The 17827-nt window shown below is 44.2% G+C and overlaps 1 protein-coding gene across 2 annotated transcripts in view; it reads left to right on the top strand.

The window, feature by feature from the left end:
• KCNG1 (potassium voltage-gated channel modifier subfamily G member 1) overlaps positions 1-17827 on the top strand; it is a 118518-nt gene that overhangs the window by 4295 nt on the left and 96396 nt on the right. Inside the window, exon 1 of one of the 2 annotated variants that reach the window (XM_073682728.1) lies at positions 2000-2018. The exons of the other annotated variant lie outside the window; for it this stretch is intronic. Coding sequence (XP_073538829.1) covers positions 2011-2018 — 8 coding nt within the window. The 5' untranslated portion in view covers positions 2000-2010. Of the gene's footprint in view, positions 1-1999; positions 2019-17827 lie in introns of those variants that run through there. 2 annotated transcript variants of the gene reach the window in all.

Genomic DNA, 17827 nt, shown 5'->3' with positions numbered 1-17827 from the left:
GGGCAATTGTGGAATTACAAAATGTTTCACTTGCTCTCAAAGAAGTAGAAGAGTTCAATCGTTCATCAAAACTGACTGTGCATGAGTCAATTCCATCATACCCTGAAATTGTTAGAGATGTTGCCCATTTGTTTACTGCTTTGCCACCAACCCAAGTTAGTGTAGAGAGGTTGTTCTCTACCCTTAAAATAGTTAGGTCAGATTTGAGATAATCTATGAAGGAGGATCTGATGGAGGCGATACTATTTCTCAGAACAAATTCATAGACTGCACAAATGTTATTCAGTACGTTTTTGTTGAAAACTGATTTTTTTCCACTTACTGCACAGTGTATAATAAATTGTAAATATGCAAAAGTTTTTTGTTCTAAAGTTGTATTCCAATAAATATATTTTATGGTCTATCTAAATAGCTTGATTATTGTATCATAATAATGATTAAAAGCCTGATGTTACCATTTTACTACGGTAAATTTATCACTTAAACTTAGCCATGAGCCATGTATGAGGGAGTCGGAGTCGTGAAGTCGAAGTTGGAGTCGGTGTCATGGAAATTAAGAAGTCGGAGTTGGAGTCAGAGGTTTGGCTCCACAGCCCTGGTAGTGGAAGACTATATTGATACTAGGACTGTATGGGTACTAGGACTGTATAGTGGAAGACTCTATGGATACTAGGACGGTATAGCAGAGAACTGTTTGGATACTAGGACTGTATAGCAAAAGACAGTAGGATAGTATAGCAGAGAATTGGATACTAGGACTGTATAGCGGAGAATTGTATGGATACTAGTATTATATAGGGGATACCTGTATTGACATTGAGAGTGTATAGTGGAGTATATAGTGGAGGCGTGTATGGATACTAGGACTGTATATTGGAGGAGAGTATAGATAAAAAGACTGTATATTGGAAGACAGTATGGATGATTGGATTGTATGGTGGATGATTGGAGGACTGTATGGAAACTATGATTGTTTATTGGAGGACTGTATGGAACCTGGAATTGTTTATTGTAGGACTGTATGGATGATATGACTGTATGGTGGGAGATTGGGACTCATATGATGTAAAAGTCACAAAGTTTTGCAGCATCTTACAAAACATCTAGAGACAACACTCAGTGAGAATAACACCTGCAGCAGAGAGATTTATCCTAAAGCATCACAAACAGGAGGCTGAGTAGGACTAAAGCTTGCTTTGTACATGAAAGAAAAACTGTCAGTATTTTTTTTCCCCTAAACCCTCCTAATTATGTATGTGATGTAGTGCAAGCGTATTAAGATACTTACTGATCGCCGTCTTCCCTGGTTTCCAGCACGCTACAGTACGCTTCTGACCCACCGAACCTGAAAACAGACTGGCTCAGACAGGAGTATATGTGGAACGGAAGTAACCTTCCTTAGTGTGCCACTGTGGAGCCTTGTGTTGGTTCTCATAGGCTTACATTGGAAAATAAGCACAGCTCCACAATCTGAAAACCTATCACGTGGGCCAGAAGAGAATCAGAGTGGCACTGGCAACTAAGGAATATGGCTATGGGTAAGTATTTTAATACACTTGCACTACATCATGTCACAGCGGTAACCCACACGCCTCCTCAGTGCCGCACTACTCACCGTGGTCACCTCATGACTTCTCCTCATGTCAGGCCGTCCCTCTGAGTTTAGCTCTTAGGCCACGGCCCCGCTATCAGTATTTGTTCAGTATTCGGTCAGTATTTTTTTTCAGGAGTGAGAGCCAAAACCAGGTGAGGAACAATCAGAAAAAAAGATATAATAGAAACAAGTGCACAAATTCTGCAATGATTAAGGACCTGTGAGTCTGAAATGCGTTTGTCATCTTTACCTCCCCCCAATGGGATTGTGACTATTCATGTGATTTATTATACGTTCACATTTTAAATATTTTCTAAATAAAGGATTTTTGGATTTTATGGAGACGTCTGATGCTGGATTTTCCTCACCTGGTTGCAAAGTATCCCCTGGAGCACTGCCGGTCTTCCGTGCATCTCATGTCTGAGTAAGTGAGCTGACCCTTTTTTTCTTCTGTTTCAAACACTATTGTTGATCATGGCTTTTTCAATGAGTGCTCATTCCTCCAGAGCTTATTGTAAATGAAAGGGGGCATTACCAGTGTGAGACATGTAAATCAGGAGAGCAGATTGTCAATCATTACATGTCTCACACTAGTAATGCCTCTTTCATTTAATAATCACTGGAGGCAGATTCTCAAATTTTTTTTCACCTCGTTTGAGAAAAACTGATAGACCACACTCTGATCAAACTTTGATCAAAGTCTTATCAAAATAATTAGTCTGTTTTTCTCATTCATGTAAAATACTGATATGTGAATGAGGCATAACACTGATTGTGCTCATTCAATTTACAATATTAAACATCTTGGAATAATTATTTGTTATATTTTCTACTTCCAAGCAATGTCAGGTTTGATTATCACATTGATACGAACACTCGGCTATATATACTTAAAGTGCTGGGTCATTGCAAGTGCTGTTTGTCAGTAATTGCTTGTGATTGATTCCAGCGATGAGCAGCAGGTCTCAGATCTGAAGCATGAATAAGTATCATTTTATCAGTGTGCATCACTCCAGATCATCTACCCCTGTAAAGATGAACATTTCCATCTCATTTGACTTTACAAAATATAATCTCATGCACAGGTTTGTTTTGCATTTACCTGAGGAGTCAGTGCAGAGTAGCCAGGTGTGTGCTGTTTGGACGGAGGAGTTCATAACAAAATAATGAGCAAAACAGCAATCAGTGGTCCCTCACCAGCAATTTATTATTTATTTATTATGCATTTCTTATATAGCGCTATCAAATTCCGCAGCACTTTACAGACATTATCGGCACTGTCCCAAATGGAGTTTACAATCTAAATTACCTATCAGTATGGCTCCAATGTGTGACACTATTTAGGCCTTTATATGGAATAGTGCAGTCTTCTACACTACTGCCAAACATGCTAAAAAGATGCTCTTTTGGGTCAGTGGGACCCTATGGATACATTCAGGGTATGTGACAAGTGCCTTCCCTGAACATAAAGCCAATATATTGGTAAAATGTGATATGAATGTATCCTTAGGGCCTGAATGCACATTAGTTTAGTTTATAGTTTTTAAAGCTGAAAGTAGTCATAAGTCAATCGAGTTCAACCTATAACCTAACATGTTGATCCAGACGAAGGCAAAAACCTCATGAGGCAGATGCTAATTGCCCTATATTAGGCTATGTTCACACTAGGCGTTTTTTCAGCGGGTTTTTTATGCATTTTTTTCTGCTCATTTTCAGCTGCGTTTTATAGTACCAACAAAGTCTATGAGATTTCAGAAATCTCATGCACACACATTGGTTTTTTGCTTTTTGCTTTGCATGTTTTCTTGCACACCCATGGAAATCAATGGGTGGTGAAAAAACATAGCTATCAGGATTTGCTGCATTTGTAGTGAAAAAAAGCAAGTACAGGTGTGTATGAAACTCATTTATTTTTGTGATTTTACCATCTTGTCTTTGTCACCTGAGATGGCAGTTTAGATTAGGACAGTTTAATTAACTTAGTGATGTGTACAATGTAACCATTGGCTAACCTAGGTGTGAGATTGAACAATACATGTGGCCTGCGGAGGTGTGAAATTGAACAGTCCCTGACCAAGTCAATGACAGACCATAGTGTGAAAATAAATAGTGCCCTACAAACTCAATGCACTGCCATTGAGTTAGAAAAACTATTCCTGAACAATTCTCCTTCCCCACTGTTACATTTGTAATTCTGGTTAATATGGTTTCACATATGTCTTGCATTGGTGACCTGTGTTCATGCTTCTGTGGTGGAAGCAAAGCTAAACTTTGGGATCCTGAAAAACGCACCAAAACCTGCGTTTTTGACGCAGCTTCTTTCCTGCCAAGAGATCAGGTTTTGCTGCAGAAAAAAACGCTGAAAAAATGCTTTGTGTGAACATAGCTTTAGAGGAAAAATTCCTACCCAACTCCACATATGGTCATCAGAATAGTTCCCTGGATCAACGTCCTATCTCCAAAATCTAGTACCCATAACCTGTAATATATTTATCAAGAAAGACATCCAAGCCCTCCTTGAACATTTTTAGTGAGAATTACATCAAGTGATAGAGCGTTCCACAGTCTCATTGCTCTTACAGTAAACAATCTCTTGCTGAAAATAATTTTAACCTTCTTTCATCTAGACATAGAGGATGCCCCTTATGATTGTTGCCGGCCTATGTGTTAAAAGCTCATTAGAACAATCTCTGTTCTGCCCCCTCATATATTTGTACATTGTAATAAGATCGCTCCTAAGCCTTAATTTCCCCAAAATTAATAACCCCAAGTTTGATAACTTGTCTTGTTGCTGCAGCCTACCCATTCCCTTAATAACCCTGATTGCTCTTCTCAGGACCTGCTCTGCTTCAGCAATTTACTTCTTATACACTGTAGACCAAAATTGTACACAGTATTGTAAGTGTGTCCGCACTAGTGACTTGTATAGAGGCAAAACGATGTTCTTGTCATGAGCATCAATGCCTCTTTTAATACATCCCTGGAACAGGTCGCTAAAGTTGAGTTTGCTGTCCACCCATACACCAAGTCTTTTTCAGTGACAGTTTTAGCCAGTGTTTTAGCATTTAGTACATAATTATACATTGTATTTCCTCTGCCTAAACGCAGTGACCTTACATTTATCTACATTAAACTTCAATTGTCACTTGTCAGCCCAAGCCTCCAGCTTACATAAATCCCTCAGTAATATTAAATTATCATTCTCTGTGGTGATTACCTTCCAAAGTTTAGTGTCATCTGCAAATATTGACATTTTATTCACTAAAAGGTCATTAATAAATATGTTAAAGAGAAGAGGGCCCATTACTGACTCCACCGTTATCTGTAACCTAAACAGATAGTGTGCTCTATTAATAACAACACTCTGTTTTCTTTCACTGAGCCAGTTGTTAACCCAATTACACATATTTTTCCTAGTGCCATTGCTCTCATTTTATGCGCCAACCTTTTATGAAGCACTGTATCAAGCGCCTTTGAAAAGTCTGTAAACTGATCAGATTAATTTGACAGGATCAATCCGTCATAAACTCATGTTGATATTGGGTCACAAGTTTTTTTTTATTGAGATACTCAAGTATAGCATTAAAAACCCTTAAATATTTAGCCCACAGTAGAGATTAAGCCAAAAGAGCAGCGCTGGTAAAAAAGATTATCCCCTATTCCAGCACACTGACTAATACATGAGATAGATGGATGGGGAGAGAAATATGAATGTATTCATAATATAGGAATACAGAAGAGTGTATACATTACACAGAGTACAGAGCAGTGTGTGCACATATATATACACCCTACTGTATACATAACGATACAAGGCAGAGCTATGTTTGCAGGGAGAGCTGTGTCTGCAGCAGCATGCACAGGAGCAGCATAAGCTCTGCTGAATGGAGCCCCACCCACCACAAAGCAAGCCACACCCACTTGTCAGTTTCCAGCTCCAGATCTTAGGGAGAAATTGACATGACATCACAGGAATCACCATAGATCATGTGACCAGCTCAGATTACAGAAGGATTTCAGAAAACCAGGTATTTACAAAAGTGATTATCTATGGCATTTAGTTCACATGAAAGCGATTTTTAAAGTGGTGGCCAACCCTTTTAAAGGTAATCTGTTAGCAGGTTTTTGCTATGTAATTTGATAGCAGCTTGAGGTAACAGCTGAGACACTGAATTCAGGAATGTGTCATTTATTAGGCTGTGCTGTTGTTTACTTACAATGAAGGTTTTATCACTAGGAGACTATCATTGCCCTGACAATAAGGAGCTCCCTGTTAGTATACTATGTACACAGACAGCTGTGGTGTGGGCGGGGGCAGCTTTCTGAACTCTGCTGCATGCTACATCTAAAAACTCTGATTGGGTCACAACTGCTGCACCCAGTAAACTAAGTGATACATCTCTGGAATCAGGGTCTCTTTTCCTACATTGTGCTGCTCTCAAGCAAGGTAGCAGAAACTTGCTGACAGATTCCCTTTCATGAAGACAAGGACTGGACTCATTCCTGGAGCCAGGTCTCCAGTGTTTGGTATTGACTACTGTATATATCTGAGATCATGATTGCACAGCCTCCTTAAATAAACTCTTTCCATCAACTGCTAGTTAGAGCATGCAAGGAAACAAAGCAGCAGTGGTGGTTGCTATAGGGAGGATAGGGCTGGGGGAAGTTTTCTTGGGGAGGGTTTATGCACATTTAGTATTTGCTGCGTTTTTTTTTCTGCTCAGATTTGTCACAAAAACTGAAGGATTTCCTAGTGCCTCCAAAGTGATTGAGATCCCTGAAGTCTCATGCACACGTTGCTTGTTTTTTCCTTGCAGACTTGAAGCAGTTTCATATTTGCAGCATAATTATTTCAGCATTTTTACAACTTTTTTCACCTATTCTAATGAACGGTGAAAACGTACATAAAAATGCTCATATTTTATGCTGTGTTTTTCCTGCCAACACATCAGATTTCGCAGCAGATTTTTCTACTGCAAATACTGATCATGTACACATACCCAAAGGGTGTAAGCAAGGCTGAGCATAATTCATCCTTCCTTTAGTCTAGGGCTATACAGCGACGAGTCACACGACACTGAAATCGCAGTGACACATTGCAGCACTGGATGTAATGATTTCCTATGGTGTCACAATGTGACCTGAGACGTACTGCGACACAGAATCACATGTTTCCAAATGTGTTGGATTTTCTGTTGCAGGTCGCAAGTTGCACTTGCCACAAACTTAAGGGCAAGTCGCACGTGACATGCGACTTGCCTGTTTTATTTATGCCTAAATCAGTGCTTTAACCCCTTAACAACTGCCGGTAAACCTTTTAACGGTTACAGTTAAGGGTACTTATTCCTCAGCATCGCTTTTAACGGCGCTGAGAAATAAGGGTATAACGCCCCCCCAGCGTCAGAAAATCTCCTGGGTTTCGGCTACTGGGGGTAGCTGAGACCCTGGAGAACATGATCAGGGCCAGTTTTTCCGGTCCCCGGTTCAATCAATAACGGCGATCAAGTAAAACAAAAGTGTGCTGCTGTTACAATTATTTTTCTCTCTTCTGACGTGATATACATGTTAGAGGGGAGAGAAATTATGCCCCCCAAGCCACCCTGGTACCTCAACCATACCTGAGCTCTCTTGATCCGTCCCCCGGCCCTCCACGTCATCTTCTTAAAAAAAATAGAGGTTGCATGCGCAGTGTCCCCGCCAAGATCTGCTGGCCGGTACCTAGCAACAGCAGATAATTTTTTCTATTGGTTCCTTTTGATTACTGTGATAGACCCTATCACAGTGATCACAAGCCAACAATTAGTTAATCAAATCCCCCTTTGTCATACCCTTAGTCATATAAAAATTCACTTGTGGGGGGTTTCCACTGTTTAGGCACATCAGGGGCTCTCCAAACGAGACATCTTAAACGGTTCTCTTTCCTTTCCGAGCCCTGCCGTGCGCCCAAACAGTGGTATTCCCCCACATATGGGGTATCGGCATGCTCAGGAGAAATTGCACAACAAATTTTAGGGTCCATTTTCTCCCGTTACCCTTGTGAAAATAAAAAAAAATGGGTTTTAAGTAAACTTTTTGTGAAAAAAGTAAAATTTTTTCCTTCCACATTGCGTCAGTTCCTGTGAAGCACGTGAAGGGTTAATAAACTTCTTGATTGTGGTTTTGAGCATTTTGAGGGGTGCAGTTTTTAGAATGGTGTCACTTTTAGGTATTTTCTGTCATATAGATCCCTCAAAGTCACTTCAAATGTGAAGTAGCCCCTAAAAAAATGGTTTTGTAAATTTTGTTGAAAAAAATGAGAAATCGCTGGTCAACTTTAAACCCTCATAACTTCCTAATAAAAAAATTATGTTTCAAAAATTGTGATGTAAAGTAGACTTGTGGGAAATGTTATTTATTAACTATTTCATGTGGCATAGCTCTCTGGTTTAAGGGCATAAAAATGTAAAGTTTGAAATTGCAAAATGTTCCAAATTTTCGCCAACTTTACGTTTATTTCACAAATAAACGCAACGTCATATCCTACAAATTTTACCACTATCATGAAGTACAATATGTCACAAGAAAACAGTCTCAGAATCAGTGGGATCTATTGAAGCGTTCCAAAGTTATTACCACATAAATTGATACTGGTCAGAATTGTGAAATTTGGCTGGTCATTAAGGTCAAAATTGGCTCAGTCACTAAGGGGTTAAAATAGTCATGTAACTGAAAGTTGCAAATTTTTTTTTTGCAACTTTTCAGAAAATATGTCGCAGTGTATACCAACATCTTAATTATACAGTTTGGTAAGAATAATTCCTACATTTCCTATCCCAAGCCTCGGATTCTGGATCCGGATCCACATTCCTACATTTTATATTCGTCTTTGTCACTCTTGTTTATTGAAATAGCATTTGCTTAAACAGTGAAAAAAGTTTGTGCTGAAATGGTGGCGTAAATCTTCATGGCTCCTATGGCCAATGTTTAAACTCTCCTGTTATATCTGCGCTCTTCATCTCAATGCTTTCTCCCAGTTTATAATATTTCACTGCTCTACTTGAGATCAAGTAAACAGGGCTCAGGTATGAGATGGCGCCCAGAGTTTAATTCTTCTAGCTGTCAGTGTCACTAATACACTATTATGGCTGTTTATGGGAATCATAACAAGTTTAATGACATGATTCAATGAAACAAAATGAAATCAAGTTTTTTTCTGTGTTCTCTCCCACGACGAGCTGTCAAAACACAACAATTAATGTGACACTGACCAGAATATAACACTGTGTGATCCATTGGGTTGATCTGATAACGTGCAAGAGACCCTGCTGAGCCTTACAACGTGGAAATAGTTCAAGTGTACTGTAACCCAGTATTTATAGAGTAAAGTAACCCAAAGGAAAAACACAAATATATCACAATGTGTTTATCAGATTATAATGCAATAATTTATTATCCAGTTCTTATGATGTTGTCAGAGCCGTGTCCCCTTTATACTCACTGACCTCTCCAGCTGGGGATTCTGTGGCTTCCGCTGACGTCACATCGACAGAACAGCGGCTCCTCTTTTGCTCTGTTGATGAGTGTGACTGCTGATGTTATGCTGATTGACAGTGGCTCCCTTCTGCATAAGTCAAAAAGCCAGGTGTCAATCTGCATGATGTCGGAAGTCACATGACATCAACAGAGCAGCGTGAAAGAAGAATAGCTGCTCTGTTCGTGGAATTGCCAGAAGGAGCGGTCAGTCACCCCTCCGAGCTGGCGGCCATACATTGATATTTCTCCTTCGTACAGTTTTTTATCCTGCTTCCCTTCACACCTACAGTGAATGACAAAACTACCGTCCTGAAGCCACCATTACAGGGAGCTCACTGTATAAGAATGTGAACAGCTACCATTGAACTCAATGTTAGCTGCAAAGTCCTTTATTCACCAACCTAACCCTAAAGACAGTTGCAGAAAAATACTTTGGCTCTACATTGGAAAGCAGGAATACAAAGATTGTCCTTTTTTTCAAAATGGGCCTCACTGAGGTGATCTGCATCTATGGTGAGTTTTCCCCTATCCAAAATAGTCTCTAGATTCATTACAAGCCTGCTTTACAGTCTAGGAGCTGAACCAAAGCAGAAAAAGACTAAGAGGGTTGAAGATATTAGAAAGCAACTGGTGATTGGTGGCAATGAGTTAAAGGGTTATTCCCAGAATTTATTTTTCACAAAGCTCAGTAAATGCATAATTATTGTTAATATTCAGACTAAGCTCAACACAGTGGCGTACCGCCTAAGGTGGCAGGCCACGGCACTGCTATGGGGCCCATGAGCCGGGGGGGGACCTACACCGGGCCATCACCGCACTGGCTCTTACCGTAGCGGGCCCTGCCTCTGCCCGTTAGCACCCATACTTCCCGGCCGCACGCACAGAATGATGAGGGTGGAAGTGTTGGCTGACGCTCCCTCCTCCTTCATCATTTCTTGTGCTGACAGCTGGAGGAGGGGCCCAGTGCGAGCAATGATGATGGAGGAGGGAGTGTCAGCAGACTCTTCCACCCCCATCATTCTTCCTCTGTCTGATATCTCAGAGCAGCGGGCGCGATGACGTCATTATAGGGCGCCCGCTGCTCTGAGATGTCTGGTGCTTTACACAGCATGTTCAGGACACTGGAGCATCGGGTGGAACCAGGAGAGGTGAGTATTGTATTTATTTATTTTTTAAATCAGTGACCGGTGGCCATAATATAGTATGGGGGTGCATTATATTGTGTAGGAGACCATGGGGGGTGCATTATACTGTATGGAGGACCATGGGGGTGCATTATACTGTATGGAGGACCGTGGGGGTGCATTATACTGTATGGAGGTCCATGGGGTTGCATTATACTGTATGTAGGACCATGGGGAGAGCATTTTATTATATGGAGGATCACGGAGGTTGCATTATATTTTATGGAGGACCATGGGGAGTGCAGTATACTATATGCAGGATTATGGGGGGCGCATTATACTATATGGAAGGCTATGTATGGCCATTTTAATATGTGGGGATCCATTATACTGTATGCAAGCAATTATACAGTGTGAAGGTTTGTGTGTAGTCCATCATACTGTGTGGGAGCCGTTATACTGTTTGGAGGGTGAGTGCGGGCCATTATACTGTATGTAGGCCCATTAATGTGCATGAAGAGCTGTGTGGGGGTCACAGTTGGGGGATCATACTGTGTTGGGGTCACCATATGTTGCCTTGGGAGTTGAGCTGGGGTACAGTAGCGTCATTATACTGTGCATGTGGAGGAATTCACCATGGGGGTATCATACTGTGTTTGGCAGGCACTTTTGTTTGCATAATAATAATAAAAATAATAATCTCTATTTTTATATAGCGCCAACATATTCCGCAGCGCTTTACATACATTATCATGGCTGTCCCCATTTGGGGTCACAATCTACATTCCCTATCAGTATGTCTTTGGAGTGTGGGAGGAAACTGGAGAACCCGGAGGAAACCCACACAAACACAGGGAGAACATACAAACTCCTTGCAGATGTTGTCCTTGGTGGGATTTGAATCCAGGACCCCAGCGCTGCAAAGCTGCAGTGTTAACCACTGAGCCACCGTGCTGCCCCAATACTTTATGGGAGCAATAAAAGTGTAATCTAGGACTTCAGCAGGAGGAAAATTACTATGTAAAGGCTGGAAAGTTGTGAGATATGCTCTTCTGTGACCCCAACAATTCTTTATTTTTTTTTGGGGGGGGTGCCCAATTAGAACTTCTGCTATGGGGCCACCATGATTTCTATCTACGCATCTGGCCCAACATAAAGTTTCTTTCTTGTACCTTTGTGGTTTTTTTTCATCTCTGTCTTCCCCGCTGTGCATCCATCTTCACATAGCTGAATGGGTGGTCCTTTTCTTATCCGCTAAAAAAATACATTTCCCAGCAGCACTTGCTTTTGCTCGGTACTGCAGACCCCTCCCCTCTCTTCTGTGTGCTCCTGACCAACTATAGCTGGTTATAATCAAGTTAATCTAAGTGTAGAATTAACCTTATGATTTTGTGCACTCTCTTCATGTACAGTACCCAGCCTGACCGATTATATCTTCTGTCATCTACAACAGCATAGCTGCCTGTGTGGTTTTACATAATTGGTCGCTGTCAGAGCTCAACTCTTCTGCACTCATCCGAAATGTCAGTGTACAGCTGTAATTGTTACTGATGACAGATCAGTTTATTGTGAAACTGTAAAAGTCGGTCTATTGATGCATATGGTAGAAGATAATCCTATGCCTTATGCATCAAGAGAGTGTGGCACCCCAGGGGTCTGGTTTCCACAGTAACGGCAGTGTTATGTCTGAGAGCAGGTGGGAGGTCTCTTGGTCAGGAATCCTATGCATGCCACACCTCCTGCCCAGTCCTGGGAGGGGAAGAACTTCCCCTGTATAAACCTGGGGCTGAGGCAGGGTTAGAGAGTTGAGAGGGAGAGTTCAGCCAGGAGGGCTGACAGGGAGCTGTGGCTCCGGCTGGGCCCAGCTCCTGGGCCATGCCAGCAGTAGAGAAGAGAAGCAGCATAGGAAGAAACAACAGGAGCTCTGTGGGAGCAGTGTTACAAAGAGTCAGGGGCTGGCAGCTGCAGAGCTCGCCCTGACTGAGAAGATTTCTTACCGGACCCGGAGTCCGAGGCTGTGGGGACTAACTCCTACCCAGCAGCAGAATCCGTCAGGCAGGGGATTTCAGGTCCTCTGGCCAAGAAACCCGAAGGCACGGTCACACGCATGGGACCAGCACCGCCGTCGTGGAGCGGAAGCTACTAGAAGGCCCCGAGTCACCGGCCATACGGGTGAGCACCACACGGTACACTCAGGGACGTGGGCTACTTATACTCGCTTCTAGCAAGGTAGCCAGAAGAGTATCGTTAGTTTGGGAGGCCTACAACTCCGCCTGGCCAGGGGAGATCCCATCTGCTCAAGGACTGACCAGGCCCCAACCGCTAGCCAGTACTCCGGGAGGGTCTATCTTTGTCACCAGTAAAGACCCTGAACTACACCGCATCGTCTCTGAGTGGTTCCTGCTACCCCCATCATCCACGTCGGCTGCCCTGAGGCCATACCCCTCCCGTTGGGGGTTATACCATCCACGCTGCACCATCCTTCCACCGGCCTCAGCGGTCTGCCCTGCAGCGGCAGCTCCATAGCTGCATTCAACGGGTGGCGTAGTCGTCCATCATCTACCGCTGATACAGCGCCACTTAGTCTGACTCCCTGGGCACGGACCGGATCACCGCCACGAGACTACAACCCTCAAGAGATCCGGCTCCGGGTAAGCTCCCGCGTGCGCAACACAGCGCGACACAGGCCCAGGGGCGCGTCAACTTTTGGCGTAGTCGGCAGGATCTCGTGCCCGCAACCACCGGGTACTGCGTGCCTGAAAAAGACTGTTCAAACTTACCAGTGGTGAAGATTCCCGCCATCCGGCGCCATCTTCTGTCTTCTTCCCGCCATCCGCGAAGTTTTCCCGCCATCCGGCGCCATCTTCTGCCTTCTTCCCGCCATCCGTGGAGTTTTCCCGCCGTTGGACGCCATCTTGAAGACGCCGCGCGGGAAGAAGAGGGGCGTGGACTCCGAAAGCGCGCGAGAACTGAAGCCCCGCCTCACGTCCGGACGTTGCGTAAGGTCCTGGAAGGAGCCCAGCAGACGCCGACGTCACAGGAGCGCGACGGAAGGTCCTCAACCCTGACGATCCACTGCGGAGCCGCGGCCTACGGAAGAGGATCATCGCAAGGTAGGCCACGGTCCACTAGGGGGGAGAAGGATGCCGGATACGGAGGAGAGCTTCACCGCTTCAACCCCCGCCAGCGCCACCGCCGTTGCGGTCATGCCTTTCACCATGCCCTATATCCCGGGGGCAGCCTGGCTACCCCAGTACTCAGGGGAGTCACATACCCTGCATGACTTTAGAGAAAAGCTGGATAGCCTCTTCCAGGTGTATCCCCTCACAGAGGAGCAAAAAGTGAGCATCCTGGTGGCCCAATTAACCGGGGCAGCCCAAAGGGAGGTAAAGTCCTGGCCACCTGGGGGAAGGACTGTCGCAGAGATACTAACCCAGCTAACCGAGGAGGAGCTGCAGTACTACCAATACGAGGAAAGCCAAGAGGACCCGGACGGGTCTGAGGACTACCCTCAGGAGGGAGCACAAAGAGGACATAGCTACTGAAGGGAAGTAGCGTGAATAAAGAGCTGTAAATAGTTACCCGTAAGGGTACAAGGACTGCTGCTAATTAAAATATGGTCCCCGTTGGGATTAGTGAATTGTTCCCCATGTGCCCCTATCTTAAACCAGGGTGAGGACTGTGAGCAGCCATTCCTTATCCCCACTGGCCGAGGACTGAGAGCGGCCATATCCTGTAAATAATTATGTGTTTCTAGTAATTTATGGGAGTCTTTGGTGGATTTACCGGGAATCCTTTGTACATGGTTGGAGCGTAACCCAGGAATGGACTAAAGACTGTTAAGGACTCGGGGCAGGACAGACCCCTACCTGGTTACGTCTCCCTGTTTTGGTGAAATGGACACCTTTGCTTTTCTTCAAAAACTGCACCCGGTTGCGGACACGCCGTGACCATCTTTATATGTTTTTCTTATTGTACTATTATTGTTTATACCTTGTTATGTTTAAAAATATGTTTAGTCCCGGAGTACTAAATTTTACTAGGGGGGAATGTGGCACCCCAGGGGTCTGGTTTCCACAGTAACGGCAGTGTTATGTCTGAGAGCAGGTGGGAGGTCTCTTGGTCAGGAATCCTATGCATGCCACACCTCCTGCCCAGTCCTGGGAGGGGAAGAACTTCCCCTGTATAAACCTGGGGCTGAGGCAGGGTTAGAGAGTTGAGAGGGAGAGTTCAGCCAGGAGGGCTGACAGGGAGCTGTGGCTCCGGCTGGGCCCAGCTCCTGGGCCATGCCAGCAGTAGAGAAGAGAAGCAGCATAGGAAGAAACAACAGGAGCTCTGTGGGAGCAGTGTTACAAAGAGTCAGGGGCTGGCAGCTGCAGAGCTCGCCCTGACTGAGAAGATTTCTTACCGGACCCGGAGTCCGAGGCTGTGGGGACTAACTCCTACCCAGCAGCAGAATCCGTCAGGCAGGGGATTTCAGGTCCTCTGGCCAAGAAACCCGAAGGCACGGTCACACGCATGGGACCAGCACCGCCGTCGTGGAACGGAAGCTACTAGAAGGCCCCGAGTCACCGGCCATACGGGTGAGCACCACACGGTACACTCAGGGACGTGGGCTACTTATACTCGCTTCTAGCAAGGTAGCCAGAAGAGTATCGTTAGTTTGGGAGGCCTACAACTCCGCCTGGCCAGGGGAGATCCCATCTGCTCAAGGACTGACCAGGCCCCAACCGCTAGCCAGTACTCCGGGAGGGTCTATCTTTGTCACCAGTAAAGACCCTGAACTACACCGCATCGTCTCTGAGTGGTTCCTGCTACCCCCATCATCCACGTCGGCTGCCCTGAGGCCATACCCCTCCCGTTGGGGGTTATACCATCCACGCTGCACCATCCTTCCACCGGCCTCAGCGGTCTGCCCTGCAGCGGCAGCTCCATAGCTGCATTCAACGGGTGGCGTAGTCGTCCATCATCTACCGCTGATACAGCGCCACTTAGTCTGACTCCCTGGGCACGGACCGGATCACCGCCACGAGACTACAACCCTCAAGAGATCCGGCTCCGGGTAAGCTCCCGCGTGCGCAACGCAGCGCGACACAGGCCCAGGGGAGCGTCAAGAGCAGCATTTGCAGTTTGCACATCACTAATCTCTCAGCATCAGGCAACAAACCCAGCTCAACTAATCCCTGCCCCTATATACAGTCACAGCCCAATCCTGCAGAATATCCTCTCAGCCATCCTATAGCCATCCTGTAGTATACAGTATCTCTTCTTTCAGCCCTTTATACACAGCCCCATACTGCAGTATATCTCACCTCTCAGTCACTTTTTATATATCCCTATTCTGTAGTATATCACTCCTGTCAGCTCCCTGTATATAGCCCTATCTTGCACTATATTTTCCCTTTCAGCCCCTGTATACAGAGCCCCATCCTGCAGTACATTGCACCTCTTAGTTGCCTACATACAGGCCACAGGCACATCTCAGCTTCGTGGTATGAGCTGTACACTGTAATAAAGTAGGTTACACACCTTTCTGTGGCATCATCCCCCACAGTAGAAGCACCATTGTAGGCACATCCCAGAGCAGAGAGAATCTGCACTGCGCATAACCGACCATGAGCATTTGGACCCCAACAAAGTGGTTCCAATAGCAACTGGAAAATAAATAGAGCCTGGAGGGTCACCTTTACAGGGGAGGGGGGGATGATGTGTGCAAAATTGGGCAGATTTAAAAATGGGTTATCTTGGCACAAATGCATAAATATATGTGTACATTATTAAGACCACATTGTAAATCTGGGAATAGCCCTTTAAGTTGTTCGGGAGCTGGAGTTGACTGAGTGTGGTCTTTAGAAGATGTGAGAGCTGGCTAGAGACTTCTGCAAACAGCTGATTTCCTTGGGGAATTATTTAGCTGTTGAGGGACAAATGGAATGCATAGCAAGTGCGGGGACCCCCACTATGATATTGACATACCCTAATAGACATCATCTTTAGGCTAGAGTTGCAAGACCATTTTTCTCTTATCCGAGTAGATCTATCCGATTATGCTAATCACACTCTGATCAGACTGAGCAGAGTTTGATCAGAGTGTGATCTGATATTTCTTGGTTGACTTCTCCATCTTCTGCATTTAGTCTGTCCATGAAAATTAGACCATCCTCAGATATCATCTGAGTGCCGTTAGGTTTTTTTCCTCAGAGCCATATTCATGAATGGCCAAGTGCGATCCGATAAACAAAGGCAAGTCGTGTATGCTGCTACTTTTTTCCTCACACCAACTCGGTCCAAGAAAAAAATTGTACATGTGCATGGTCCCATAGGAACACACACATAGGGACAAATGCTATCTGTTAAAACAATGGATAGCACTCGTCCAATTTTTACGGTGATGTGCACGAGCCCTTATTATCTATGGACCATTAGTCATCATCATGTTCTTCTACCTACTAATATATTTTGAGTGAGATTTATTATACAACTTGCATCAGGTTTTCTGTAGAAAAAAATGCGACTTTCTGTTAGTTTTTATGAATTTTCAGAAAAGCTGGTGGGACATTTGCTAGGGACATGACCACTTCATATAATTTACACCAGATCCTGTGGAACATTTTACACGATGGCAACTTGTGGGGCAGCAAGGTCCGATGCCTGTTTGTATGCTGCAGTCATATTCATGTGGTTCACCCTCTTCTGGCGGCTTAGAGATGATGTATTTTCCCATTTCTGTGCTCATTTGAAGTGTATAATTAAATTTTTTCAAATTTAAATCATTTCCTCATTACTGACTGCAGTTTATTGCATGTATAATTGGAATCACTTGAAGCTGTGTTACTTGCTGGAAATGTCTTGTTGTCAGTCGAAATTTTACTTAGTGTGTTATTATACTTGACACATTGACGACCCTCACATCAGTGGGTGCATTGTGGAAAGTTTCGTGTTTTTGGATAGTTTCCTGCAACTTGTGGCTCTTTACCTGTTGCAAGAATACAGCTCCCAGTGTCGGAAGGGCATGCTGAGCTTTGTAGTTTTTCAGCTACTTGGGGATAGTGCAGGCAAAGCTCTGAGAGCACAAATGATTCAGACATTAATGGGTAAAACCAAAGTATTTATGTTCCTTGTGATGAGGACAGTTGCCTTGGAGATAGGAAAAACAGTGACAAGAAAATGAGAACATGCTAAACCAGATTAGGAAAGCTATGTGGAGTGAGGAGCACCTGTTGTCGCTGTGCACACCTTGCCTTTTGTCTTTGGAAATTTCTACATTTGACTTGGAGCAATTCATCCATACTCTCATCATAACCAGTATTACAATGTAGCAAGTGAGGAATCATAAGTATAGCTGCAGAGATAATAATGTAAATGGTTTATCGCAGGGAACAGTGACATCACTTAGTGAACAAGATGACATCACTTTCTGTTAGATGATTAACCATGTAGACCATCATACGTCACTGGCCTTTAAAGAGAGTCTATTACCAGGTTTTTGCTACCTAATCTCAGAGCAACATGATGTAGGGACAGAGACCCTGTTTCCAGCGATGTATCACTTACTGGGTTGCTTGCTGTAGTTTTGCGTAAAAACAGTTTTATATAA

The sequence above is a fragment of the Phyllobates terribilis genome, unplaced genomic scaffold (assembly GCF_046119375.1).
Source record: "Phyllobates terribilis strain yellow unplaced genomic scaffold, ASM4611937v1 Scaffold_5__5_contigs__length_657084704, whole genome shotgun sequence".
Taxonomy (NCBI): domain Eukaryota; kingdom Metazoa; phylum Chordata; class Amphibia; order Anura; family Dendrobatidae; genus Phyllobates; species Phyllobates terribilis.
This window is presented reverse-complemented; position numbering and strand designations above follow the sequence as displayed.